Source organism: Linepithema humile, chromosome 6 (genome assembly GCF_040581485.1).
Source record: "Linepithema humile isolate Giens D197 chromosome 6, Lhum_UNIL_v1.0, whole genome shotgun sequence".
Classification (NCBI taxonomy): domain Eukaryota; kingdom Metazoa; phylum Arthropoda; class Insecta; order Hymenoptera; family Formicidae; genus Linepithema; species Linepithema humile.
The window spans coordinates 26,264,233-26,292,135 of record NC_090133.1 but is presented as its reverse complement, the minus strand read 5'-3'; the positions used below and the strand labels follow the sequence as shown (position 1 = coordinate 26,292,135).

The window sequence follows — 27,903 nt, the reverse complement described above, 5'->3', positions numbered from 1 at the left end:
TTATTTCCAAGAAACTCCTTACGATCAAAAGATATAACGGTGCCACTTTCGATAACCATACGATTTCTAATCTTAACACAGCACTATTTCCGTAAGCCATATATTGAGATAAAATTTTTGAGATATAATTTTCGAATTAAATACGTCGCCATACATCACTAACCTAACATCACTAGTGGATGACCCTGACACTTTATAGAATTATTCTATTTACGTTCAAAGAGAAACATAGCAACACAAAAGTAAAATAATAAATCTCCAACATTTCATACTACTTGTCTGATCACATTTTTTTTTATTTCACACTTAACATGGATTAACTCTAGTGAAACTATTAATATATTAACATACTATAATATATTAACATACAAATATCGCACACAGTACAATAACGTTTAAAAATTACAACATTCTGCTGACATTACCTAACGAGGTGTATTATGCATTGACCTATGCGCATCGAACGCGCATTAATTTATTATAATCCTGCATCGCTTGTCCAGCACTCCCAAGAGTGCCCGTTCCTCAACAAGGAATGACTATCGATCTGGCAGCGCTAAGTGTGAGAAAATAAAAGGTCATCTAATAAATATAAGTTTATCGTAATCAGTAAATGTCTTCTTGTCAATATTCGCTAAAAAAAAGCATTATTTAATTTTTTGAACATGTACAACATTGATAATAGCTTTAATTAATCTTATACGTATTTTGTGTGATTAATTTCATAAACTTTTTATTAATTAAAATAATACATTAATTCTAATCTTTCTCTCTCTCTCTCTCTCTCTCTCTCTCTCTCTCTCTACTTTTCAAATATTTAAATTTCCTTTTTTTAGAACAAAAGCAGTGATGATATTAGAAAAAAATAGTCATGTTAAAAGGAACGGAAAAGATGCATTGTGTGTACTCTGAACGATCCGAACGAAGATTCTAGATAAATATTAACTGTTTTTCTTGCGTATTTGTGTCACTCATTGAGACAAGAATGCATCGATGATCTAATACTATGCCATAGATAGCATTATAAAATTGTACAGCGCAGAATGTAATCTGCGACAACGTTATGTTCGATCCGCGACGATTTACAATCTTTGATAATCTCCGTGTAATTATTTTCTAGCCGGGTGCGCGACACGCGTGAAAGCATTTAGCCGCCGCGAAAAAATCGCCAAAGGCCTCCCGATTCTTCCCTCTCGTCAATCCTTCTTCACACTTTCCTCTTCTCCCTCGATATGCGATGTCGCAGATCGCTTTATAGATAATCCACCGAGAAGATGGGAACGTTTTTCTCGCTTATTACATCACCGCTTCACGCTCGAAGGATTCGCTCGTGCCATCATTCAGTCGCGCGAACTCGAAGCCGCAGGGATCTCCGCGGGATGTCGTCCTTCGTGGTGAGGATCCAAGGCCGTTGATGGAAAATACACGTTTTCACGTTTAACGCGGACGCGATTTTCGTTGCAGGGGAGATGGTGCAACCTTTTGTGCTTATTATGTTATCTGGTCGCGCAGCGCGCCATCGCGGACGATAACAGACCGTACGAGTTCTCCTTCAACATCGTCGATTTTCAGCACAGATTCGAGAAAAAAGGTATACCGATCAAAGATGCGTCGAGAAACAGAAGTTTTATCATCACAAAATAAATTTAAAAATTTTTATTTCATTAAATGATATGACTAACGTGTTCTGTCTGTTTTTCATTGAGATGCTGAGGGACTTATTAACGGCGAATACGGTTTCATTACGGCCGATGGTGTTTATCACGAGACTGGATATGCCACCGACAAAAATGGCGATTATATTATCACTAAACAGAGAAATCGAAAAATAACGAGTTGTGAGTTTGCGTTTATTACTAAAATAATGAGTTTAAATTTACATGTTTTAATTATTTTGAATTTCCGGCCGCTTGTCTTTGTTTACTAAGTGAAAGATGCGCAAGAGATATTCAAAGATAGACCGGAAGCAGCGAAGAAATTAGTGGAAGCCGTGATAAAGGCTTGCAGCGGTTGTAAAATCCCGCAAGGTGATCTGCCGAAACCTACGAAGACCGTTACGGAATTACCGCAGAAAAAGATGGATCCGATATTGAAGCAGATGATGAAAATATTGTCGGAAAAACATGGTAAATTAAACAAAAAATCGAGAATTGCGTTGAATGAAAGAAAACAACTTACACATTTTAATTTCAAAATTTTGCAGAAGAGAAAAATAAGATTAAAAATGAAAACAACAAGAACCAACCCGGAAACGTTGTGAAAAGCATGGTGCGGTCCGCAAAAAAACTATTGTCCGAAGAAGATAATCCGAATAAGGTGAGCGATCAAGTGCTGGAGAACATGGCGAACGATCTGTATTATCAGTTCAATTACACGATAACGTCGCACGGCCATCACGAGGACGGATATCGCAACGGAAGGAAGGACGGCAGTTATCGGTCGCTGAGCGAAAACGGTGTCGAAACGCAAGTGAGATATCTGTCAAATGAGTTCGGACATCAACCCAACATCACGTTCGTTTCGCAAGCGAACGCGGCCGACGAGAAGCACGGTCTCAAAGGATATTTGTTTCGCTGGTATTGGCCGTAAACTCGATTTCATAATATCGATTTTACTTTAACTGAGAATTATTACAAAATATATTAACATTTATTTAAATAGCATTAAGCCACACATCTAGAAATGAGCAAAATTTTTAATCAACAAAATTGACCTTTTAAGACAGAAATAATTTGTTATAAACAAATTAATAATTCTTTGATTATATATTATAAAATAACTCTTCATAATGTTAACTTGCACATGTAAACATATGACTTAGATTAAGTTTCTTGCTACTAAACTTAAAATAAATGGAAGAAGTATAAAAATTTATTTCATTAGTTTCAGAATTTAAATTTAGATTTGAGAAATTTAAAATTTAGATTTCTCACGCTTTATTTGAGCGCAGCACTGTAAAATGGGTCATGTGTATGCATATGGTGACTCTTTTAGTTTCTAACAGAAATTCTAACAGGAACGAGAGTGGTGCGAGAGTGGAAAAATGTCGACAGACCAGTAAAAGCGGTTGTAGATTAATCCATCGCAATTGAGCACATCATTATATTCGTATATTGTTAAAACTTTCTGCGAGGAAAAGCTAGCGTGTTTCCTACGATATTATGCCTACACAAATGTTCATACATGAAGTCAAGTGTTAAACTTGCATCAGCCAGATGTTTCAAGTATTATTACTAGCATGACTCGAAATTCATCTTTGAGAGTAACAAACCGTGATTAAACTATCACGTAAATAACGAGATAACGGTTACGAAAGCTTACACTCCTGGCATTTTTGTTCTATAAAGTTTATCTCTTGGTTCACATAATTGTGTCAAATTATGCAGATATTATATAAATATTGAAAAAATATTTTAATTTTTAAAAGCAAGTGTATTAAATGTCTACGCGAGAGGACCTTTACGCAGATAAGCCGTATTTCGTTTCATGACAGGTTTCATACAATCTCACCTGTGCGCAAATTATCATAAGCCGTAATCGCGTACCGTATCGCCTATTACGCCTCGTAATTGACGATTAAAGCGACGCGAGCGAGTTATGCAAAAGGGCGAATATAATCGTGCGGCGAAAGGTAAAGTAACTATTCTTGAATAATTAATGAATAATTCACGAAACAGTCGGCAACACGTTTCGGGATTCGTGCTCGTCAATTAACAACACAAGAACCATTGAGGAACGTTGTGACAGTTGAGCTGTCACGCGCGCACGCGTGACTTCGAAGCTCTGGCCTTTTATATAGCGAAATGCCGTTCATATGGTAATCAAACGAGCGCTAAGTAAGTGATATTTCAATTCTACTAATGAGAGATTTGCAAGCGATACAAAACTAAAAAGTAATATAATATTCGAAATAAATGCAGCCAATCAAACGGAATAAATTTGGAATTACATAAAGGTATAATAAATATTTTAGAACGTTTATAGAAATACATGCAAGCCATTAGGCCGTTTTTCGAAAGTGACGATTTCACTGCGATTTGATTCCTCTTCGTTCTTGAAACGGCAATAAAAGCGGACGAATCTGGGTTGTATTAACATCAAATTATAGTTCACATGAAATTTTTGTCTTCCAGGTATAATCATGTATGTCAAATCTCTCACAGACCATCTTGAAATTCTTGCCACAAATTATCCAAAAAAAATGTATCCATTATGTAAAAATGTATTACTTAATACAAAAAAATGTTAAGACCACCTCAAATATATAAAAATAGAATTTTTATTTCATAATGTTCGATTTTTTTCTTCTTTGTGATAAAATTCCAAGAAATAAAAATAAAAGAAAAATAGGAATATAACATTAAGAATGAAAGTCGATTTCATTACCGCTGTATAAATTATTTACAATACTGTATAGCGATGATATCCATCTCCATCGAATGCTTTTCCATTCACGACACTGGTCCACGACAAGGCCCGGAATGCCTGCGGGAAGACACCGTAAGTTCCGTCGTGGCGCCCACAAATATTTACCACGGTGGAGGGGTGTCCACTAGACTCTCGTGAAACCAAACCCACTACTGGCGGAAGTTGGGATGGAAGGGACACCAGTCTCATATATGTTCGACCACGCACGCTCCACAACCACTTCGAGTCCGTGACACGCGGTCCAAGGCCAACGATTGACGGTCAAGATCGGAGAGAGAAGAAAGCCGGAGTACGACAGGGTGACGGAAGTGACGGCCAGTCGCTAGAAGAGTCATCGCGCGATTTTCGTGGTGGATAACAGTGCGTCTCGATCGGTGAAAATCAATTTCATATTCGAAAATAACAATGAAGATAATTACGTCGGTTTTCTTCGTTCTTGGACTCGCTCTGTACGTCCGTTGCGAGGCGACGGGAAAGAGCAATCGAGAAGAAGAAGACATTAGCATTTTGGAGTGTATGTTCGAGGACAATGTTGGAAGTTGCTTCAGGACGAGATTGGCCCGCGACTTGGACCGGATCGAGTTGGATGTCACCGGAAAACAGAGCGATCCACCGATAAGCGTGGTGGTCGAACGAGCTGGCAGTGTCATCGCGGACTTTGTCGATGATCTGCAGGAGGCCGATGCGGAAGAAATTATCGAGGAAAATGAGGCTCAAAATGACAACGCAGGTGAGAATGAGATCGCAAAACTATTACGCCGATAAAACAAGAAATAATTTTACTTTTATTCATACATCAGTCCCGTTATTTGGCTAAATCTTTATTATTATAATAAACGTTCCACCGATATATGTTTCTATTGCAGTTGATCGATCATGCAAATGTTTAATCTCGGATTTTCTTACCGCTTCGATAATATATCATCATTGATAACTGATAACACACAGCTATTTATTTTATTATACTATATTATGCTATACTACTGCGATGTATTAAGATTTTAAAATTACATGCATGTTTGCCGAAATATAGGACACCGATGAATGGCATTGTCGCGTAATGAATCTGTCGCGAATTGAGATCGACAGGCTTTCAACAAGCATTTCAAATTCTTAAGCAATAAAAAGGCAAGACACGTGATAAAAGTTGTCCACGCACATCAGACGTTTTTTCATATTTCCAAAGAAGCACCGTTGAACAAAGTCGGTTAGCTCTTACCAATCCCGTACTAGTTTTCCTTATTAGAGATGCAACGACAGGAAGTCGGTTCATCTCTGAAAGCACTGGAAATTACCGTGTCGATTTTCTTTTCTATTATATACCTCGTCTTTTCTAAATTTTCCGTTATGTACCTTGTTTTGCTGATTTTCTTTAAATGATGCCATTGTAGTCAGCACGATTTTAAATGAAACGGAGAAACGGATGCGAAAGTTGAATTTTTATACGAGTCTAATTTATGATAACTAACATTCGTACATTATTATTCACTGCAAAATTTCTGATCGCAATTTATGTAATACGTAATTAATTCACGCAAAAATTAAAAAACATATAGTTGTAAATCGACTAACAAATAACGCGAACAAAAATATCGCGCAACGCTATCAGTGCCAGCGAGAAAAGCGATAGTATCGACAATCGTAGAAGTGCAATCGCTTTATGAATGAACGACGTTTAACTGCGCCATATCTTAGATCACGCAACAGAGCAATTCGCATTAACAAGGCGAGCGAGTTTCGAAATACAGGCAGCGCGATGTTAAAGGTGAACGAACCTCTCGTCCCGCGTTTGCATAACGTTAACGTTCGGCTGGGCGCAATCGCGTGCGTAGACGCAAAAATTAGAGCTAACGCTCCGCGGCGGAGACAAGGTGAACCGCAAGTTAATGCATGATCGGTGCCGCAAGTGTCCGTCTGGGTCAACAGCGAGCCGTTTAAATGTTTCGCGCTCGCGCACGCGACTATGTTTGCGCGCGCGTGTCGCCGACGACGTTGCGACGCAGTTTGCGCTAATTTAATGTCACAACTTGGGCAAATCGACGGTAACGGTACCGATCACGTCGCCCGCTCGTTGCCCGAGCTATTTTTTCCGGCAAAAGTCAACAGATGCGCAAGATTGTGCTGGAGGAAAGAGGCAAACGTCGGGCAGCGAACGTCAATTCTCACGTATTCGCAGAACGTTACGCTTGTATTAGGCTCGCTCTAACAAAACGGCCCGCCGAAAAAGCCTCATTTTGACAGATGATCGATAACGGTACCGCGCCTACATTATCTTTGTTACTTTTTGGAGCGTACATAAAGTTGTACGGTACTTCCGAGCAAATTGTCAGACGATAAATGGAGTAATTCGTCGGGCATTACGTCAATTCGCTATGCTTTATATCGATTTAAAGTTCGTCGACGAACGAGAATGAAACGGAGTATCAATGATTGACATTTTCGCGAACAGGGGAGAGATATTTTTTATTACGCTGGGAGAAAATTCGGCCGCGAAAGCGATCCACGTGACTCTATTTTAAGAAAGCCGTACCGGTTGCAGACGATTACGTGGCTTGTAACGTCAAACGAAATACACTCGAAGTTAAGGTTTGTGGGTCAACCCGTGCGGAGACTGCGTCCTCATCCTTATGCTTTCCTATCAGATTGCCTCTCGTTTATTTCAGTCCAGACTTGAAGTTTAAAGCAATTTCTCTAATGCCGCAGAGATCGCACTTTCGAAAAACGATATTCGCTTTCAGTTTCAATTATCTGTCGCGTTCTTCCTAGATCTTTTTTTTTCGATTGCAAAAAAAAAAAAGAAAACTTGAATGACGCAATGAAATGTTATATTGTCTTTTAGAAGAGGCGCGCAAAAAGAAATTCGGCAAGAAGCAAAAAAAGCATCTGGCGAAACTCTTGGGGCTGGCGATGCTGATCAAATCGAAGATCAGCCTGCTGCTGCAGCTCATCAGCACGCACTTCCAGCTCAAGTTCTTCGTCATCGCCGTCATCTCATTGATACTGAACGCCGTTAGATTTTGGATAGAAGTCAAGAAGAGCCATCCTGCCAAAGTCATCTACTACGAACACGCGCAGCATCAGCACCATTACGATCACGACGATCACGATCATTATTGGGGAAGATCATCGAACGAGACACCTCACGAGCTCGCTTATCGCGCTTACGTGCCCACGGAATGACATCGACATTGCACGCATCTGGCACCGAAGAGACAATGATTTTGCGCAGGGAAAAATCGAAGAAGTTTCGAGCAACGACGCAAATCTCATAGTAAAATAATTATAGTCATCGTCCTTTATTTATTTTAGAGTTAATGAGTTTAGTCTGAAAATCATTTGGAACGCAATATTTATTGTATTTATTTAATTTATTGCGTCATGCCAATATATATATGTCATGCCGATCATCCTTAATTTAATTAATTAATAACAAATGAACGAAGATTTCTCTGAATTGCAAAAGTTCAGTAATTATCATATATGAAAATAGTACTCCTTAATCGCCTTGAATCATACCAAAGTTACTTACGAGTACCTGTTCTAGCTCGCCACGCCGAGATTCCTTAGGATCATCTATTATAATTAAAAGAACATGATATTACTCGTACCGTGACTCAGCAAACGCACGTAGGTCTAATTGTAAGTCTAATGTCTCTCTGTGAATATTTACCGTAATGCAATGTTACACATCCTCTTTCAAATTTTCTCTAGAAATAATTTATAATAACAACCGCCGATTAATTTCTATTTCATGTACGTATTGAAATTTTTGATAATAAACCATATGAGAGTACAATTTCTCTCACATTTCTTTTCTAAGCGGATATTACTTTTATTGATGAAGCGTAGAATCGCGTCGAAAAATTGTCGCTGCAGAGAGAAACTTTGGCGGTTCCGATGCACGAATCGCGTGACCTTCTTCAGCCGCGCCGGTGTGGACCATCCTAAAATCTTTGTATTCCTCGTCATAGCACGGCGGACAATGCGACTGGAATCCTTAAGGAGCGGGTGTTACTTTCAGGGTGTTTACCTTGCTACTGATCGGTTCCACGATAAATATACGAGATTTGTGCAGCGATTGCGATGCACTGACGCACCGCCAGCCGCAGTTCAGGTCTTCTGTCTCCGAATTTTTTAATCCTCGAAATAAAGAATAAAAAATAAAACCTATAATACACATACATTTGAAATAGAAATAATGTTAATTTTATTATTAAAGAAAAAAGACAAAGAGAGAAAAAAAATTATATGTATACGCACTGCTTAAAAAGCTGTCTAATTCCAAAAAGAAATTGCAATATATCGAACATTTGTCACCGTCAATGATCAAAAACAATTTCGTAATCATCGGATACATACTATGTGGAAAGCATTAAGTATTCACATCCCGAAGAAATGCCGCTGGCGACGCGGCCTTAACGAAGATAAGTCTCGGGGATGCCCTCGAATTTCGACGGCCGAATTTGCGCGGCACCCCGTTTTCAAAGCATCGATTGGAACATGGCCAATCACGGAATGCAATCAACGTATCTTGTCTCAGGCAGATTGAGTGATATAAGAAACAGGTCTGTGTAATGAGGAGAGTTACAATCAAAAACAAATGTTTGAATTGTAAGAGAAATTGGTTACGTCAGCGTTTTTCGATGCCTTTCGGCACATTTATTTGCATCGCGTGTCATTTTTATCTGGCCTTCGAGCTGCGCGTATCTCTGGGACTCTCATAGACGATTCAACGCACTTGGTTCCTTTTAGAAATAATCCTTCCTCAGCAGGACACGTCTGACTGCTAATGTCTTGATAAATTATCAATACATCGTTGTTTTGCGAACAACGTCGTTTCGTAAGCAATTACTTTCCGCGCTTGAGACAATTGTTAAAAATGAGTTCAAGAACATGGAAATGCATAAAGATATTTATGATACCATGACACACCACAATACATCATATTTACGAGAGTTTAATTACATACGTAATTGCTCAGTTAATTTAACAATAGGCCGAAAGTAAACGATTTATCAAACAGCAAAGTTAGAAGAAAAGATCCTCTCACACATTGTCGATCTATGTAAAGAGAATCGCCAACGAAGAAGGTGCCTTCTTCGTGCCTCCAAGAGCGAAATAAATAAAAATTGCCAAATGAGCACATCATCAAGCTGCGAGCAGCGGCATTTGCATCGAGCCTTCGAAAATGATGTGGACGTCTGACGATGGTCATTGGCAGACCAAACGTGATAAACTTACTGATTTCAGTGTGCCGAGAATCTGCCATTCATACAATATTCAAGATCCTTACGCGCAGTTCGCTATATAACACCCTTCCGCGGATCACATCATCAGTCTCCTCAAGATTCCCGAACACGGAGCTCCAGATAAAACATCACATTTGTCGAGGAAACCAACCGCAGCGACGAGGGACCACCGGCGCGCGAAGAAATAAGAAAAAGAAGACACGTACCTTGCGACAGCCCGTTAAAGCATGGCGCGGGAAAAGTTCTTCGTCGTGTTATGTCTCTGTTTCGTCGCGATAGCTCTGAGTGTGCCGCAGCAGTCCAAGTCTAAGAGGCCCACGCCGGTTTATAAGGTTTTGGACATCAATTTTTACTTTACGATATAACCTTTCAAAAAATCACGCTATTCACGAAGTAATTCAACTTTCCACTCGAATCTTCCAGCAACCTGTAACCGGTGGCTTGTTGCTGCCCGATAACGCGACTCTCATTCGCGAGAACATCGTTGACACATTTTCGTGCCAGGACAGGATTTACGGATACTACGCTGATATGGAGAACGGATGTCAAGTGTTTCATGTGTGCATGCCGCAAACGAGGGGCGCGATTAGATGGAGCTTCATTTGCCCCGGCGAGACGGTGTTCAATCAGGTAAACTGATATCAGCGACATTTGATTTTCAAATAAAAAAAAAGAAAAAAAATTAGGAGGCTCTGACATTGATTAAACGCAGTGGTTTATTTATTTTCCACTTAATCTCGGTTAAGAACAAAAATAATATTATTCTAAAATATCTCTCGATTTATTCATAGGCGACATTCGTATGCACACGAACAGAAAGCTCGATACCGTGCGAAGAATCGGAAAAATATTATGTTTTGAACGAAGATATCGGGAAGGAGGTGGAGGAGGAGGAGGCGGATGAGGAACGAGGGAAGGAAAACATCACGAAGACTGTTGAACCCGGACTGGAAACGGTGTCGAAGAAATCTCCGAGAAATTCGAGATTGACAAATCGAGAGAGGTTGTTCTGGCATCAGTAAGAATTATACTTTTCCTGGCTCACATTCGAAAAGGACTGCCTATGAAATATCGCGACACGGCTAGCCAACAGGCTTAAAAATGACATCAATTTTTAACTCATCTCGATCGAGATTGATTAAATGCTCATTTGTTTAAGATAATCGCTTGTAGATTGCTTGTTTTCTCGCCTGCCTCGCAAGAGCGCTCGTAACGCGGCAAGTAGCGCGTAGGACTAAAATTTAAATTATTGTCACGCAAATGATGTAAAGTATCGTTATCTGATGACGTAATTGTATGGCGTGTGATAAATATGTGTGAAATAAAATTCTGTACAGTACCAGTGGAATACGTATATTACGTAATTGTATGTGCAAAAATTACATCTGTAATTATTCGATGAATAAAATGAAAGATGTTGCAGTAAAGCTGACATCTTCCTTCACCTCGTTGCATTTGTACATATATGCCTTTGCATATTTTTACAAGAATGACAATGAAGTATATATACGATTATAGCCTTAAGGAAAGATATCCGACGATAAAAAGTCTTGTAAAATTACTTTTATCGCTAATGGAATAAGTACAGGCCAAATATATATCTAATACTGATAGCTAAAGCACAAGGCTATGATTATACGAAGAAGAACGTTACACGAATGTCCCAAGCCTAAAGTGCATAAAAATCGTGTTACAACAGTGTCGCAAGCGCCGTAATACAAAAAAAAAAGATAAGAGAAAGAAACTTATTAAAACGAAGCAATGTACACAGCGATAAGAAAGTGTTGCTGGCAACACTATGCGTTTATAATGATTGATATGTGTCGATATTGGTCTCATGAACTTAAAATAAAACAACAAAAAAGAATATAAAAGTGCGTTAAGTTATAACAGAAAGTCTTCGAACGATATGTGTTCTCGAAGATCTCTCAATGCACGCCGATATTATAACGTAGTTTCAAAGTATTGACAACTTAAACTAGAAATACACATGCACACATAAAGCGGCTAGAAGTAAAATCCAACATCATCGCCCGATTCGTCGGCTGTCATAAAATTTTCGTGAAATCGCACAAGTCGTCGCGACGCTTAAAACATCATCCACAACTCCCGCGTTCCGTCGTTTTCTATTCGGTATCTTTGGATAGCTAGCCATCATGTCTCGGATAGGCGAGGCCCGTCCAACTTTTCGTAATGCCGATAAAATAATAAAACAAGCAACAACACTCATATCCATATAATAACACTCTGGCGATAAACATCTGTTTGTTTCCTAATTGAAGCGCGAAATTGGAGCGCGACATAGATGCAATTTTTCTTTTCGCGAATATTAAATGAATAAATTTAACTTTCTATGTCATCGCGATATTAAAAAAGAACTCTATGTGTATATTAAAACATATTTTTTATATTGGTTTTTATGTAAGAAATTGTTTTTTGTTTCGACTAGGTCAAAATGTATAAAAATGTGTTGCGTCCGCGATATTGGTAAAAAATAATGCATTTAATATCTAAGATTATTTATACTCGACATAATTACTGCGATTTTATACGCGACTATTTACAAGCTTAATCTGAATAATAAGTATTAAATTTTAATAAGTCTACTTCAACACATACAAGAATATATATTAAATCTTTTTTTTTATATGTTGCATAAGTCAATTTTTTACTATAAAAATTAAAATTAAAAGTGACTGACTTAATACAATCATATTCCTTTACTGTGACAAAAATTCAATGATACTTTTTTGAAGGTCTAGTACTATTTTTATACCCTGTATTGTCCTTTTCAAAAAATCTGTGTCGAAACATAAATGTAACATAAAATCTTCTTTGATTTTTGCATCCGCGACGGGATAAAATCGAATTCGAAATCGAATTAAAATAGAATTCTCGCGAGTTATAAAATTTAATTCTTTGTTATGTTTCTTTTATGTACGTCAAAGACTTTCAAATATTTTCTGACTAAATTCATATCTTAATCTAACAGATAACGGCAGATATCGAAAACTACGCTTCGGAGTCCATCGTGAGATCCGCCTCGATCTCCTCGGGGCTTCTTAAATCAATCGCGAATCTCTTCCTGGATGAATTGCTTCCGGAAACCGCGGCCAATTTATCCTGAGCCTTCACAGTCTTGGAGTAAATTTCGAACGCTGTGGCGAGAGCGTATGTCAATTGCCTCGCATAGTACTTGGACTCGCAAACGAAACCGTGACACTCGAACGGAGAGATTCTTCGGAAATTCTCCGTTTCGCGAACGACTATCATGGAGAAGACTCTAGTGTAAACGAGATCTTGCACTCCGTAAGAGATCGTCTCGATAGGATACATCCTGGATAAGTTAGCGTCCTGCTTCCTCTTGTCCAGTGGCAGCAAGGCTACTCCCTCCTGAGAGACTACCAGCTTGATAAGAGGCAGCATCGTGTTGGTTGGCAGAGCCTTCGCGGCAGAAACCATGTTATCGACGGGCCTCCTCGTGTGCTTGATGCCCCAGAGGCCTCTTGCATCGTGGGATCCCAGATACTTCACCTGAAAACGGTCTGTTTAAAGTCTCCGTCACGCAACGAGCCCGCAAGAACTACTCCTTAATCAAGAGCTTCTTATTGACACGTCCTGTTCTCTTCATTTAAAAATTTCAACCTTAAAAAATTCGAAGATTAATTGTAAAAGAATTATGCAATTTAATTATTTTCAAATTAATAACAATATTTCGGCAAATTTTTATATAAATTTTTCTTTAGAAAATGTAATTTTTATATTAAGCAGAAGAGAAAATGATATATCGATTGATTTATTGCAGTAAGACATTAACTTCGTCAGCTCATATTTTACCGAACCAGGTATAAAGCAAATATTAACGGTAAACTTTCGAAAGGCTCAAGGTCCTGCTTCGAAAACTATACCTGAAACACTTGCGGCAAGTCGGTGGAGCCCTCGAAGACATTATTGTCGATGGATAGCCGCGACAGTTTCGACACGAGATCTTTTCTCTTATCATCGACAGACACAGGACTCTTCTCCTTCTTCATCTCTTCCAAAAGCTGGTCCCTCTGTTTCAAATTCGCATTTCTTAATGTTTTACTAACGTAATTTTTTTTTTTTTTTTAGGATCGATTATTAAATAATCCAAGAGGAATTATCTACGATCTAATTGATGACACAACGAATAAGAAGAGGCTCGAAAAACATCGCATTTAAGTGAAGAACAAATAAAGCACCAAGTGGCAGAATCGTGGAATAACTTACGACGATGATGCTTGACACACGGTAAACATTTTAATAATCAAGAACACTAATAAAAACGTTGAGTTAATTTTCTCACAGCTTACGATCCTGAGCACGTTCCTCTACCGGCGCTCTCGACAAGAACGCCTTGAGCACTACTCACGGGAGCGTTATCGGGCCGGCAGTGCCTCGTCGTTGATCTAGGCTTGACTTTAAGATGATACTCCACCACGTTCGGTATGTCCGGCGTGTTGGGCACGACTGAGCCGGCGGCGGTTGACGCGCGTTCACGGCCCTCGCTTCCGGCCACGGTCGGAGGCGCTGGTGTTGTTGATCCACCACCACCTCCAACGACTTCCGACGTCTAATGGCATTTTATCAAGCTGTAGATGTCAATCTGCTCTCGTGTTTCCACAAATGTGTATTTTAAAACCCGAATTTCACGCTTATTTCGCGTCATCATTTTGCCGGCTCGCGAAATCCTCGTCGCATTTAAATACCGCCTACTCTCGCAACTTTGAAATATTCGACGGGCGCAATTCGATTTTACGATTTAAGCTTGCTTCTTGTTCATTTATTTATCATTGCACAAATATTCTAATTCTTATGCACGCTAATTGCTGGCATTCATAAATAATTCGATGAAGTAGACCGCGTGTCCTTAAAGGATATTTGAAAGCTTGTTCCGGAATAAATACGTCTATCCTTCTATCTAGAGTTACATTAGACTGTAATTATTACTGTTCGCAATGAGACATGTGCCATCAAAATTTTTTACGTCATATGCGAACGAGAAACCGACCTTAGGCTTATCGTTGCGAACTGCTTCCTCGCCGTTTGCCCGTTCGTTGCTAACGGTGAGGATCTTTTTCAGGGCGTTGTCGGTCCTGCTCGCAAAACCAAAGTCCTCGTCCTCCATGGCTAGATCGCCGGCTTCGCGGTTAACACTAAATTTGTCGCTTCCTCCGTTTCTCCTTGTCTCCTTCTCTCGTTTTTCCTCACATTGGACAGAAATAACAGGCTACCTGCAAACAACGTTTGAATGTATTGTACTCCGACGCTGCCTCCTATATTCGTTAAACAGTGGAATACGAAACGTGACATCTGTAATTCTTATGATGATCTACTTCCTCCCGCATGTTCTTCAGGATACGACTGTATGAGTAAGCCGCGATGAATGACTCGCGAGTTTATAACGACGCGGAGGATTCATCCCGCGTCGCGCTTTAATTATTATTATTTGACGGTGCGCCCGGGCGCGAAATTAAAAGTGGACTTTAACGTCCGAACTTAAACCGGAAAACAGCTGTCGGGCAGCACGTGTTGCACCTTGCACCGGACTGGTTCCACCAAGCTTCTTTCTTTCTTTCTTCCTCTTCACTGCACCGAACCATATATTTGTGCTATTTATAGTGTACAATACAATTGGTCAAACAAAACTTGTACTTATTTCATTATGCCTTGAAAGAAGTTTAGCAAGAACGTTCCATTTATATGTTTTTCACTTACAGTAATAATTAATTTTTTTTTCAAATTTGTAATCACATTTTTTACAAATAATTACACATTTTTTATTTCCATATATTTGGCATATTATTTTATTGTAAATTCCAATCTTATTTTATGATAAATAAAGACGTAAAACGTGAGGAAGAATTAAGTACGACAGACGGACATTCACTAGTTTTAACTTTCGCTGTTCTTCGTAAACGCGTAGCGACAATGATTGGGTTTTTGCTCGCGTCGCGGTGATTACATCTCGCCGGTGGATGCGCAGGGACACAATTATATCGGCGATTTCGAACGTACCAGAGGGGGGCTTTTCAGTCTACAGGAAATGAGTCAGGTGACCAATAGTCAAGTGAGGAAGGATTCATTAATGTATTCCGTCCGTTACAGGTGTGGTGTATTTCTGTTGTTCGGCTTCGTGCTTACGAGGCATCCACGCATACGTTATTTCGGGATTGCTGCGTAATAAAAATTTTGATATGTGTGTGTGTGTGTATGTGTGAAACTCAAAAATATGTCACACATGTGCACATACATTATTATGTTATATTCTGAAAGTAAAATTTTATTTGTTACAGTGATTTACGAGACATAACTTTATGATGTTCTCAAAATATAAATATATGCAAAAAGTAATTCATTGCTTAGGCAAACGCACTTTAGAAACTTTTACGGAGAGTTTTTTATCGAATAAAAAAAAAACGGATATATACGAAAACAAGAAAGGAAGTAAAATGCTTTTTGCGAGACACTCTGTATGTAGCCGCATCTGTACACCTGTCGTCGAGTTACACCCGCGTACAATAGCAAGACAGTTAACGCCAACGACTGCTTAACGGGTGTCCGATAAAAATGGGTTTTCCTAAAATATTCGATTTATATAAATATCGAGCGAAACATACGCTTGACACGTTGGACGCGTTACTGTGCATTGCGAAATCAGCAGACATCTCAAGATAATTAATTAGCGCGTTGCAGCCGGTGCAGACGCATAATGTGAGAAGAGAAGGTTCGGATGTTTGATAACGGTAGTGTGTTAGCAGATGAAATAGAATCGCTGCTCGTTATTACGGTTTCCTCGATCTCCGTTATACCCGACGATATCTCGCGGAATACCAGCCTTTTGCGTAATAAAGAGAATTAAATATAAAACGTCTAAAACATTTTAATAGAGCGAGCGATCGCGCTACTTGCATAATAGTACACGTCGCGTAGCGCCGAGCGTACCCAACAACGGCACGATGTTCGCGCTTGTCGGAAAAAATCGCAAACACCGGCGAAATGCACGATGTTACGCGGCACCGCGATTACATCTGACAACGGCAAAATCAACTAATTCCCCTTTTCATTTCGCGACTCGTGGAGGAGTGGGGACCGGAAGCGAGCGCCGTTGGATATCTGACCGGAAGCTATTATGGTCGTGTCACGAAGGAGTTCTAACGATGCGTGCCACGCATCCGTCCTCACGGAATGCGAACGATGCAACGGATTGAATTTTTAAAAAAATAGACAAATCTAATAGTCACATCACGATTAAACATTCCTCTTATCACGAGAATTCTTAGAAACACGTAAGTTGTCGTTATATCATTCCTGAAACATCGAAATCTTTGATAAAGAGGATTTATATAAGATTATTGTAAGAGATTAGAGGATAAAAATTGATTGTACTTGAAACAACATTTCAATCTGATGTCTGATAAAAATAATCCGGCCTAATTATCCGTCTTTCGTTTGTATTGATCTGCTGATACTTCGTTTCGTGGTATTTAATTAAGCGAAATTCAACCGATAAATAACTCGGGTAAAACGAGAAGCAGAGTCATCGATTCCACTTTTTTGCAATTAAAACTCTTTTGTCTCGCATCGTAAAACGCAGATAGTAAAATGCAGTAGTAATCCGTAAATCAAGTTAACACCTTAAAAAGAAAATATTATCGACGGGATAAGCTCATAAAGATATTTACTTGTAAGAAATTTGACACAAATAAAGTTGGTTAAGAAATAAAGATAATAAAATTCTTATTTCAACTTTTTTTAACTTTTAATCACTTATCTTATTAATTTATTAATTAAAAATTATTATTACATTATTATATCTTTTCGAACAATAACGAGTGCCATCATTATCTGAACGTTGCTTTATCTCGCGATTGTACCATCAGTCTCTGTGATAAGAGCGGCACGTCAAGTGTCACAGATTTACGAGCAAATAAGATTAAATATTCGACGAGAAAACATACGCAATTATTCGCAAAGCGATTTATTGTTCGGCGATGCGGACGCAGGGATGCGTGCAATTACACAAGCAAGACGGGATACGCGGCAAAAAAGTGTCGGGCGAGGAGTTTACGATGCTGCCCATGCTGAGCACCATCGATCGTTAATTTAAACAATAGCCGTATGCTAATTACAATGATCGCCGTGAGCCGGCGATGAATATCCAGCCGGAGCAAATCGCAACGCGCGACGAAACACAATACTTTATCGGCATACTTTATCAAAGGAATCACAATGCTAGCGTAAAATCCGCTCGAACGGGAAGATCGATCGATCCGTATCTTCGCCCGCGACGAATTCTACAATCCACCGGCGATCGAAAAGATATCGCAAAAATATCGAACGCGGCGAAGCGCCTCGATTATTTACCTTCACTTTTCCGCGTTCGGAGGTGGTTGACATGACACAAAACATACACATACACGTACGTTCTAAATCGAGGTGGATTCGATGGCGTGCACTCCACCCAGGTGCGACCGGTCGGCCGATCTCGATCTTACCGTTCGACGCACCTGCGGCGTGCGACGACTGCGGTGGCGGCTGAAAAAGCCCTCGCTTCCGGAAACATCGTCACGTCGGGCAGGGCGACGATGCGGCGACAGCGGATGCGGCGGTGGTGCATCCGCGTGCAACGAAGCTCGCTGCGACTCTGCCCGCGGATCTCTCCTCGCGAATCCGAGACCGGAATACCTAGGAGAGAACGATTGACTTGGTACCTGCGGTATGCACTGTCGCGTACGTACAACTGGAAATGTGGGACAGCGCGCGCCGCGCGCCGTTCGTTCGTTCGTCCGCTCGTTCGTAGTCGCGCTGACTGATAAAACGGAACGAGCCTTATACGCGTGTATACGCACGTATGTATGTACACGTCAGCTTACACGCCTCTAGGCCAGTGCACCTGTAATAAACTTGAAGCGACACGAGCGATAAGACGCACGCTTGAGACGCCGACCGAGATTAATTGCGATTGTCATTTCCGGAAAGAAAAGCTTTAAGATAGCTCGAGATCCTCAACGCTTGTCGTAAAAGGCATGAAATATTCAATTTAATGGTAGAATAATAATTATAATTGTTTAGAAATTGCTGCGGTTTCAATATTTAAAGTTATGCGTTCAATACGTGAATTTAGCAACAACAATGAGAGTCATTAACATTGTTGCGGAGCAAAACGCGGCATCCATTTCACTCTCCATTATGATCTCTCCCATTGCCGTATTACTTACGTAAGTTTAAAACACAATAAAATTTATGCGACAGAAATGTAATATTACGCAACGGCGTTGAAAACATTAATCGCGAGAAGCGAACTTTTGCGGTGTCCAAAATATTGCTATCTCCCGGCAGATCTATGGATCTCGAGTCTTTCTCTTAGTTATCCTTACAGTTATCCTTCATTTCAAATACCAATCGTAATCGCGTTGCGTAATGTGACGTAATAAAATATACGCAAGAATGTGTAATTGAATGAGCAATTAATATAGAAAGATGCACCTATCGGCGCGAACAATGCGTCTCCCGCGCATTTATTTCGCCCGAGTGCTTAAAATATTAATAACGGTATGTCGTAAGGCGCCGCGGTTATTTATTATATCACCGGGCTTACAGCGCCGGTGATCGACAAATGTTCAAGGAATCCCTAGACGCGGATTTTGCTCTCGAAATCAGTCCGTGATGAATTATTTGACGCTCGGCGAACGGTAAAAACGTGAGAATAACTTTCATACTTCTTTGTCGACACCCGGCGACAGGAAAGAAGATGCTCGGAAGTCAAGTCGTTATGAAATTGCGGGAGGACTTATACCGGGTGAGCAGCGCATCGTGCGAATATGCTGAACTACACGAATATCGCGAAGTGTTTCTTCGAAAATGTTTTTTTCTTTTTATTTTTGGACATTTCAAACATTATGAAAATTAAAAATGTAAACTTAGTTTCAGGCAACTTAAACGAAAAAGGATACGAAAAGATCGTTGGCTAACAAACTTTTGCCACGACAACTATGTTTGTGCAGAAGCACGTTGAATAAAAATGTGACGCTTTCTAAATCTTGGATTTTATCTTTTTCCGCAGAATCATTTTTTTCGTTCAAGTCCTGTGAACGGGTCAACAATTTCTCAGTGAAAATTTAAATCAGCAACATTTTCCGACGTAAACGACGCGCTAATGATGGGTTCTACAGTGAATAGACGAGACATTTCTTCAGCGACAGCGCGTCGGTGCTTTTTCAGAACGAGTTTCATTCGCGTATCGCAAAAGTAATAAACAGACCTTCCCACGGCTGCTACGTACATTTTGCAATCACTCCGATATCTAATTAACGAGCAGACAGATAATTTAATTAAGAACAACACAATTCTGACTCAGTGGCATTCGACATCCGCACGCAACGAGCGCCGCAATACGATCCGTGCGAAATCGGCCGTAAGCAGAGAAGGGATGCGCTCTTCTCCAGCCTTTATTTCCTCTTGTTCTTGAAATACATGTTGACGCAACATTTTCAAAATATACAATCATAATTCAAACTGTACGAAACGTAGAACAGACAATTAAAGAGTTGCTTTACACGATGTAAAAAAATACATGATTAAAAATTGTGAATTTATTTTTCGTAAATATTTGATATTAAAGCTAATATAATTGTCGAACTCTAAAATGCGAAAAATTGCAGGAAAAATTTGGAACTTGAATTTCTTTTCTTCAAAGGGCAAACTCAAACAAATGACACAGTTCGGTTCGTAACATGAATAATTAGCAACTCGTAACCGACGCGGGTCTAATTGCCGCGAGTTTACATATCAATCTGGAAAAACTCGTAGGTGTCAATTATGCATCGCTAATTGGCACGAAACGCGTTTCGAAAATTAAGGGGCACGAAGCGGAAGATGCCGATGCGGGACAATGCAAATGAATGGCTCGCGCGAAATGCGACTCCACGATTCTTAATTCTGCGATGTATCTCAAGGTCGCATCTTACGAAAACACTTTTCCGAAGCAGCGCGCGTGAAATTCAAACGTCGGATTCACCGCAAATGTCACCGCTGTCCCACAGATAAAAAACGACGAGCCATTCATCCCCTCGCAGAGGACTTTTAGAAGTTATTTAGAAATTTCGCAATGTCTTTTCCGCATTGCGCAATTATAGCGTCGCGACAGATCGCGTAAACTCGCGCACGCCGACGTCCATTCATGACCATTAAAGGATCGCTTTAGCGTTAACGGCTTATTATCCTGGGACCAGCTTCATTGTGATTCACCATGAAAGCGTTAGTTGCCAAAACAAAAACCATGTATGTCACATCTCGCCATTGTGTGCGGAATTTCAAAAGACGATAAAAAGCAGAACGACGTAGATTCAGACTCGCTGAATCGCGGCGTGATGGACAACCGTGAGTATCGAGCGACAGCGCAACCTTGGATCTGTCCCGCACGATAACGAACGAATCATTTCGGGGCCCGACGCTGCTGACGAGCGTTTCCGTTTCGCGGAAAAATCTATGAAAAAAAAAAAAGATAGTATCTGATCGAGAAGACGCGCCAATCTCAACCCTTCCTGCGCAAAACGCACGAAACCATAATTAACGATATGATCGCACAGACTAAGAACATTCGATGGTTTATGTAACAAATCCGAAACGTCAATCATATTCCATCAAGGTCGGAAAGCATTGAATTCCAATGCGTAATTCTAATGCTGCCGAGATAAGAAATTCTGGCTGATATATCATCTCTTTTATCACTTGCGCAGCAAACAAAAGTTGATACACAAATAATCAAGTTTATATGCTTAATTCCACTAAACAAGAAGGACTTTCTCATTAGTTAAAAGTGCGAATTAAATTGCAAATTTCTGATCACGATGCGATTTAAATTTCTTATCTCCAGATGTGAACTATATTTATACTTGCATAATCACACATCATTTTCCTTAGTCGTTTGCAATTCTAACAGCGGCCGGAATAATTAGGCATCTAACTCCCAAGAAAAAGTAACTAATTTATTAAGCATCTTGATCGGATAAGATACATCTATGAGATACGTGTGTCCATTAAAGAAAAAAAAAAGAAACAGTTTTGATACCGTTTTAAATGTGATATACAATCCAGACTGTAAATGGAAACAGAAGTCTCGCAGATTTCTGCGCCAAGATTCGGAGATGCATGTGAAAAAATAATCGCGATTGCCCGGACTCTCTTCTGTTCCGAGACAGAAGGAAAGAAGAGCAAAAGCGTCACAATGGTTCAAGTACGGTGGTTACGAATATTTTCACGGGTGTTAGACCGCGAGATGATTGCGTAAGAGAAGAGTCTCCGCTGCACCACGGGAGAACATCCCTCCTCTTCCACGCCGCTCTAGGATCGTCTCTTTCTCCGTTCGTCTGATGTGGGAGCCCCGAGAAAGAGAGACTCTCAAGAGTCCCCCCTTTTTCCCGGCCGGTGTCTAAAGCATATATATACCACCACCTCGTGGAGCAATGCTTTGAGAAAGAAACTTTGGAAGTAACGTCGTCTGGCGCACCCGAAGAAGACGAGTAAGTCACCATCCGTCCATAAGTGCGGTGCGCGGAAAACTAAACAGACAGGGAACACGAGAGGATAAATGATCACCACGCAGCACGATACTGCAGACTAAGGAGACCAGTTTTTCCAAAAAAGGTAGGCACATAATTTCATTTGCACATAGTTTCAGTTCGTTTCGATCAATTAGTTGTATAATGGTTCTTAGAAACAATTCTCAGCAAAAGAAACTATCTGACATAAAATTTTGTAAAAGAAATCTTAACTGTAATATTTTCTCAAGTGTGTAAATAAATAAGTATTTTAAATACATTTTTATTCATGTGTTAATTATCAAAATAATTTTACATAATGTAATAATAATAATATATTAAAATACTTTTTTATTTATACACTTGAGAAAAAGTTAGTTTATGTAATTACTTTATTAAAATAATTAGCACATAATTATGATAACGTACAATTAAAATGTCTGGATGTTTTAGATGATTTCGAGGTACCAAGTATTCTGCGCTCTTTTGCTCTTTGGCGCGGTTTTACTGTATCAAACAATGGCGGTAAGTTCATTTCTCATCAGTTTGATTTTTCCGCAAATCTTCCTGAAAAGCTATAAATAATACTGCAGTAATTTAAAAAAATTATATTTTTAAATCTATAAAGGCGTGTCTTTATGGCTTACGCAATGTGCACAATGTGATGTTGTGGTGTGGGAGATATTTCGTAAATACTCCACATTTACGAAATTAGCACGGTGGACTAAAACACAAAATTATTATTTTCATCGCAGCTTCTCACGGTGTATCGCGTAACAATAACAGTGAACTTTATCTACATGCATCATCTTCCTCCAGGTGGCAACATTAAGTAATTCATTAATTAACCGGTGTTACGCGAACGTGCTTTCTCGTCTGCGCACGAAGCGCCTCGTTAGGTGAAGTCGTCTAAAAGCATTCTAAGTGCAACTCATAAATATTTCCCCTATGTTCCAAGATTCTGAATAAATACGATATCATCGCGGTAAAAAATCTCAAAAAATATAATATAATAAATTAGCCACGTGACTTTTTCTTTCAATTAAAAATATCTCTAGCATTTATTATAAAATATTTATTAATAAATTTCAACGGAGAAAAGCGACGCCTTTACGAATATTTGAATTTGCCATTCGGATCTTCGATCTTGCAATTGCCAATTAGAAGACATATTTCACCGGAAGCGATGGCCGTGAAACCGATGAAAATCGGGATGGAGAATAATAAACCGAGAAAAAGGAGATGCAGCCTCAATGCCACGAAGCTAACAAACGGAAAGATAAAACATTTAATTAATTTATGCAATACTCGCACTTTCCTGCTTCAGCGCGACTCAACGCTCTCTCGCGTTATTCTACAATGATAAAATGATTTCATTATTTGTGCATATAAAGAAAACTTAATAATAATATATCTTACATTGTAAGGAATTTTTTTATGTTACGCTAATATCTTTCATAAAAATGCACACAATTATAAATTGTTACATTTATATTTGCATTCTTTTCACGCATGCATTGCACTACTCTACTTTAACTTTTGACGTATGTAAACCTTTTGACATGTGTTGTGAAAGTAAAAGTGAATCACCTTTTCGCCCTCTTACCGGTCATTGGAGTCATCGGTTAGATTCAGCGTGATGGGAAAAAGGGAACCACACATCTGCATACATACACGTGAAATCGTAAACAAGAGATCGCATACAAAGCCGCGGAGATGCGCATCCGCTTGAGGGGAACAATGTAACCCGACTTCCGGTCAGACATTGGCACGTGCACGCACTGAACGGTCTCGAGCCGGCGCGTCGTGTTGCAATCACCTCTTTATTTCTTCTCGTTTTGACAGATAGCCAATTGCGAAAAGATCTCGTATCACACCCCCCTTCTAAGTGAAGGACAAGAGGGCATTGATACGTTAGTATCATTAAAATAACGTCCATTAATTAATCAATTGTAGAAAAATTGACGCTTCTAATTTTATTCGCAATTTTGCTCCAATTCGAAAATATAAAATGTGTTCAATTAAAACGTTTTTAAAACAATTTATAAAACACCAGACATGTGTAAGTCGTAATAAAAAAAAATATGTTTTAATAGTTATTGCTTCTCTTCGCGTAAAAATTAATTGACGCGGTAAAAATGAGTCGTTAATTTTACCAGGATAATTTTTAACGTTCAACATATGCGTGCTCGCGTTAAGGAGAGAGGAAGTGCGATTTTACGGCGTGTATTCTCAGTTCGTGCCACATTCCGCAGCCGAGATGATATGTGTCGAAACGTATTGTTATTGTTCCAACAGAACAATAACACAGCGGCTGCTTGCGTGGTTACACTTCTCCAGGTTTCGCTGTTTTCCCTAATTGTTTCAATGCAATCGTCGAGATTTGCAATGCAAATCGAGACGCATCCCAAGTACAGTCCAAGGTAATGTTGTAATTGCTCTGAAAAAAAAAAAACAGACGCCACGCATTTATAATAAGGAATCCTATTTTTTTTTCTCACCGGGAAAAATGATTTGCAAGCGGATTAATGACAGCTGTCGGACAATGATAGTCATCCGTGCGCATAATACGCATAATCAACTTGCAGCAAGTGGATGGTTACACACCTGGCGTGGACTATCCAATTTACAATTCGGTGCCGTTCGGACTTACGTTTACCTGCGGAGGAAAGTTACCTGGATACTATGCCGATCCTGAGGCCAGATGTCAGGTGCGTCCAGATGGTCACCGAACGTATTCTCATTTCAATATTCGAGATTATTTAAATGTACTCGCATGTGTAGCATTATATTACTACTTGCTGGTGAAAAAAATTTATTGAGTATGCGAGCTGATATAACAGATTAATCTTTAGATGAATAATTTGCAAGCTATTCAATAAATCATGTTGCGAAATATTAACAACTTGTTATATAAGAATTTATAATTTTGTTCGTAAATTTGAAATATTAAAGTAATAATGTCTAAAAAAATTGAAAAATTTGTTTTAAGTATTTTTCAATGAAAATAAAAAAATAAGCATTAATATTTGATTCAAGGTGTGGCATTGGTGTTTACCAAACGGACGTCTGTTTAGTTTCCTTTGCCCAAATGGTACAGTCTTTAGTCAAGCAACTCGCGTTTGTGACTGGTGGTTCAAGGTATATCTAAAATATTTGATTTTTTCTTAAGACGTTAGCGGCAATTATTTTTAATCGATTTAAATTCTCTTTTAATTATTTCTTAATCCTGCAGGTCGATTGCGAAGATTCTCCGAGACTTTACGGCAACAACGACGAGCTCTACAGGGATGCAAACGGAAACAAGATTTAACTACTATAACTTCATTAATAGCCGAATGTATAATGATAAACTTTTTTATACATAATCTTCTCGCGAGCGTGACGCTATCCGAGTACTGTTCGATTATGAAAGCTGGTATCTGGAATACCACGTTGATTTCTAGCTTGCCGATGAAGAATATCTGCCTTATCGCTGCTAAATAAAATAGCATTTTGCGCGAGAAGGATTAGAAATTTTCTACGATTCTGTAAATGAAAAACGCTAATATTTTTCCACCAAATATTATTCCGTTCTTAGTCATATGTTCCTAGCTTTACATTTTGTATAAAACTTCCGTGAAATGTTAATAGAAGTGTCAAATATATATATATACATATATACAAAGAAATCGTAAATTAAAAAATACAATACTTAATCGAGGAATTAATAGCAAAATTGTTGCAGCTGAAGAAACGATTTTACGACAAGAGCGTTCAATCAAATTCACGCCGGGCAATTTCTTGGCATGATCGGACAATAGAAAGTGAGAGCTCGTCGTGACTGACCAGCCGAACCCCACCCTCTCGTCTATCTTTCTCTCTCAGATACTGACTTCGATGTTACACTTTTCGTTTCGCGCTTTGCATGCGCGTCTCGTTACGCGAACCACAGCCGCAGCTTTTTACCCTCTTTCGCAATTCTCATCGATCCGCAGGAATACACTTAATTTTACAGTTTATCACGTCCGTGCAGTTATTAATGCATAAACTTCGTAGCGTCATATTCCGAAGATCGTTAAATTACCGATATAACTTTCGTTGTCATTAATGGAGATTCATCAGGCTTGATTATAAATTCTTCCGCATGGGAGAATCCCAAGGATAACACGAACGGTGCTGCTAATTGCAAGCGGTCGTGAGCAGGATAATAGTAAAAGTGACGGGAAAATTGATCGACTGCTGCTTCTCATAAGTTTGTAATTGCAGTGTCATATCCTATCTTGAAGTACGCACTCTATATATGCTTGAAAGAAAATTACAGAACAAACTAAAATATATTGAAACACAGCGGGGCGCATCAAGATTTATATGGAAATGTAATAATATCGGAACATGGAAAAATTGTTATATATTGTGCGTTGAAGATAACGTAGCGCTTTCGCGTTGAGTAAGTTAAGGTGAAGCCGTTAAAACCATTAAGGACGACAACCTTCGACGACCAATAGGAAAAATCGCGCGGAACCTGATTCTCGACCTTCCGCGCGAAGAAAGCCTGCAATCGCGAGTACAGCGGGTCTCAAATCGAGCAAAAGAAGGAAAATAGAGAAAACGAGCAATGCGAAATGTCGTCCTTGGTGGCCAGTGATAGAGGAAGAAAGGACTCGCCGGCTTCTTGGGAGACCAAGAAAGCGCCGTAGATCCCGTGCAGCGAATAAACCTGCGACACGAGGCCAGATGCTCTTTTCTTTGCAGCAAGCAGGATCTTCCACTTTACTTCGCGAATTATTGCTAAAATTTGCAGTCTTTTTCAAGTACAAACAAAACTCGCAATAAAATTAACAACGAAGACGACCATGTCTGCTTTATTAGCGGCAGAAGAAATAAAACGATAAATTACACTCTGCCGGAATTTTTTTATTTAATTTAAAAAATTAATGAAAATTTTACGGTGCAAAATGTAGGATGAATTATTAACTACGTTAAATGCGACTTTTTCCATACATTATTATGTAACAAGTAAATTTTCCGCGCGATGTCACATAAAGTAATATCAAAGGTACAATAATTCTTACAACCAGTTTGATGATTGCGCATTCAAAAAAATCTTCTCGCATACATCGCGGATGACGTGTCATTATCTTCTTCAAATGTCATTAGAAGAATGTCGTCGACAAGTGACATGCAAATTCTGCGTGCTCAACGTCGCGCGTTATAAACGTATGATAAATCACGCGTTTTGCCTTAATCAAAGATCCGGTTGCTCCAGCACACGGTGTGTCGGCAGCGCACTGTTTATTCGACCCTGGAAATAATTTATTGAAAATTCAAGACCGGCCGTGCGTGCGCCGTCCCTGTTACGAAAGCGGAGGAAAACCAACTTCCTGCATTTCACACTGCAGTGTCGCGATAGACGAGATCCTTATCAACATCTGAGACGTCCCCGAGGCGTGCATCTCGTCCGTGATTATTTCAGGTATCCTTTGTCTAGACATTAGCGTCCAACGTTCCACTTTCACTCGGCTTCCCTGATTGATCTCTCACATATATATCCTCCGAGGTGTGCACGCTGGGTTTGGTCAGTGACAGATGATGACGAGGGAATCGTGACGGTTACCTGGAATCCCCTGAAGGCAGTGAAAGACCTTTGATAGAAGCCGCCAACCCTTTGCGATATATATAGG

At 39.4% G+C, this 27,903-nt stretch overlaps 5 protein-coding genes and 1 long non-coding RNA gene across 10 annotated transcripts; 4 read left to right on the top strand and 2 right to left on the bottom strand.

The window, feature by feature from the left end:
- The first annotated feature begins 851 nt into the window (after positions 1 to 851).
- On the top strand, positions 852 to 4,287 carry l(3)mbn (lethal (3) malignant blood neoplasm). Its single transcript, XM_012375195.2, has 5 exons — positions 852 to 1,394; positions 1,465 to 1,591; positions 1,707 to 1,838; positions 1,929 to 2,126; positions 2,204 to 4,287. Exons 1-5 carry the CDS (start codon positions 1,275 to 1,277, stop codon positions 2,587 to 2,589), a joined length of 963 nt encoding a protein of 320 aa, XP_012230618.1. The 5' UTR covers positions 852 to 1,274; the 3' UTR covers positions 2,590 to 4,287.
- A 103-nt stretch (positions 4,288 to 4,390) lies between these two features.
- On the top strand, positions 4,391 to 8,333 carry LOC105676964 (uncharacterized). Its single transcript, XM_012375196.2, has 2 exons — positions 4,391 to 5,158; positions 7,268 to 8,333. Exons 1-2 carry the CDS (start codon positions 4,834 to 4,836, stop codon positions 7,606 to 7,608), a joined length of 666 nt encoding a protein of 221 aa, XP_012230619.1. The 5' UTR covers positions 4,391 to 4,833; the 3' UTR covers positions 7,609 to 8,333.
- Positions 8,334 to 9,776: 1,443 nt separating this feature from the next.
- Positions 9,777 to 11,458, top strand: LOC105677099 (uncharacterized). Its single transcript, XM_012375478.2, has 3 exons — positions 9,777 to 10,009; positions 10,101 to 10,307; positions 10,469 to 11,458. The coding sequence occupies exons 1-3, from the start codon at positions 9,905 to 9,907 to the stop codon at positions 10,697 to 10,699; spliced, it is 543 nt and encodes a 180-aa protein (XP_012230901.1). The 5' UTR covers positions 9,777 to 9,904; the 3' UTR covers positions 10,700 to 11,458.
- On the bottom strand, positions 11,015 to 18,524 carry LOC105677096 (uncharacterized). Of its 5 annotated transcripts, none has more exons than XM_012375472.2 (5): positions 18,066 to 18,524; positions 14,710 to 14,932; positions 14,071 to 14,271; positions 13,586 to 13,732; positions 11,015 to 13,211 (listed from the first exon to the last, which is right to left on the bottom strand). In XM_012375472.2, exons 2-5 carry the CDS (start codon positions 14,824 to 14,826, stop codon positions 12,690 to 12,692), a joined length of 987 nt encoding a protein of 328 aa, XP_012230895.1. In that variant the 5' UTR covers positions 14,827 to 14,932; positions 18,066 to 18,524; the 3' UTR covers positions 11,015 to 12,689. The 5 variants fall into 5 exon arrangements, with proteins under 5 accessions (XP_012230895.1, XP_012230894.1, XP_012230896.1 ...); XM_012375471.2 differs by having other exon boundaries at positions 18,125 to 18,524; XM_012375473.2 differs by having other exon boundaries at positions 18,197 to 18,524.
- Positions 18,525 to 22,121: 3,597 nt separating this feature from the next.
- Positions 22,122 to 23,076, bottom strand: LOC137000587 (uncharacterized). The gene is made up of 3 exons (XR_010890861.1): positions 22,888 to 23,076; positions 22,670 to 22,815; positions 22,122 to 22,261 (listed from the first exon to the last, which is right to left on the bottom strand). It is a non-coding gene; the product is annotated as an uncharacterized lncRNA (long non-coding RNA).
- LOC105676960 (U-scoloptoxin(01)-Er1a) lies at positions 22,166 to 27,304 on the top strand. The gene is made up of 5 exons (XM_012375191.2): positions 22,166 to 22,346; positions 22,694 to 22,765; positions 24,829 to 24,951; positions 25,280 to 25,381; positions 25,476 to 27,304. Exons 2-5 carry the CDS (start codon positions 22,694 to 22,696, stop codon positions 25,551 to 25,553), a joined length of 375 nt encoding a protein of 124 aa, XP_012230614.1. The 5' UTR covers positions 22,166 to 22,346; the 3' UTR covers positions 25,554 to 27,304.
- Positions 27,305 to 27,903: the final 599 nt, after the last annotated feature.

Coding starts and splice junctions, on each gene's coding strand:
- LOC105677099 (XM_012375478.2), top strand. CDS start 9,905: ATGGCGCGGGAAAAGTTCTTCGTCGTGTTATGTCTCTGTTTCGTCGCG. Junction 10,010..10,100: donor GGCCCACGCCGGTTTATAAG/GTTTTGGACATC, acceptor CGAATCTTCCAG/CAACCTGTAACCGGTGGCTT. Junction 10,308..10,468: donor GCGAGACGGTGTTCAATCAG/GTAAACTGATAT, acceptor ATTTATTCATAG/GCGACATTCGTATGCACACG.
- LOC105676960 (XM_012375191.2), top strand. CDS start 22,694: ATGATTTCGAGGTACCAAGTATTCTGCGCTCTTTTGCTCTTTGGCGCG. Junction 24,952..25,279: donor ATCCTGAGGCCAGATGTCAG/GTGCGTCCAGAT, acceptor ATTTGATTCAAG/GTGTGGCATTGGTGTTTACC. Junction 25,382..25,475: donor TTTGTGACTGGTGGTTCAAG/GTATATCTAAAA, acceptor TTAATCCTGCAG/GTCGATTGCGAAGATTCTCC.
- LOC105677096 (XM_012375472.2), bottom strand. CDS start 14,826: ATGGAGGACGAGGACTTTGGTTTTGCGAGCAGGACCGACAACGCCCTG. Junction 14,272..14,709: donor TTCGCAACGATAAGCCTAAG/GTCGGTTTCTCG, acceptor AAATGCCATTAG/ACGTCGGAAGTCGTTGGAGG. Junction 13,212..13,585: donor ACTTGCCGCAAGTGTTTCAG/GTATAGTTTTCG, acceptor GACCGTTTTCAG/GTGAAGTATCTGGGATCCCA.
- LOC105676964 (XM_012375196.2), top strand. CDS start 4,834: ATGAAGATAATTACGTCGGTTTTCTTCGTTCTTGGACTCGCTCTGTAC. Junction 5,159..7,267: donor GGCTCAAAATGACAACGCAG/GTGAGAATGAGA, acceptor ATTGTCTTTTAG/AAGAGGCGCGCAAAAAGAAA.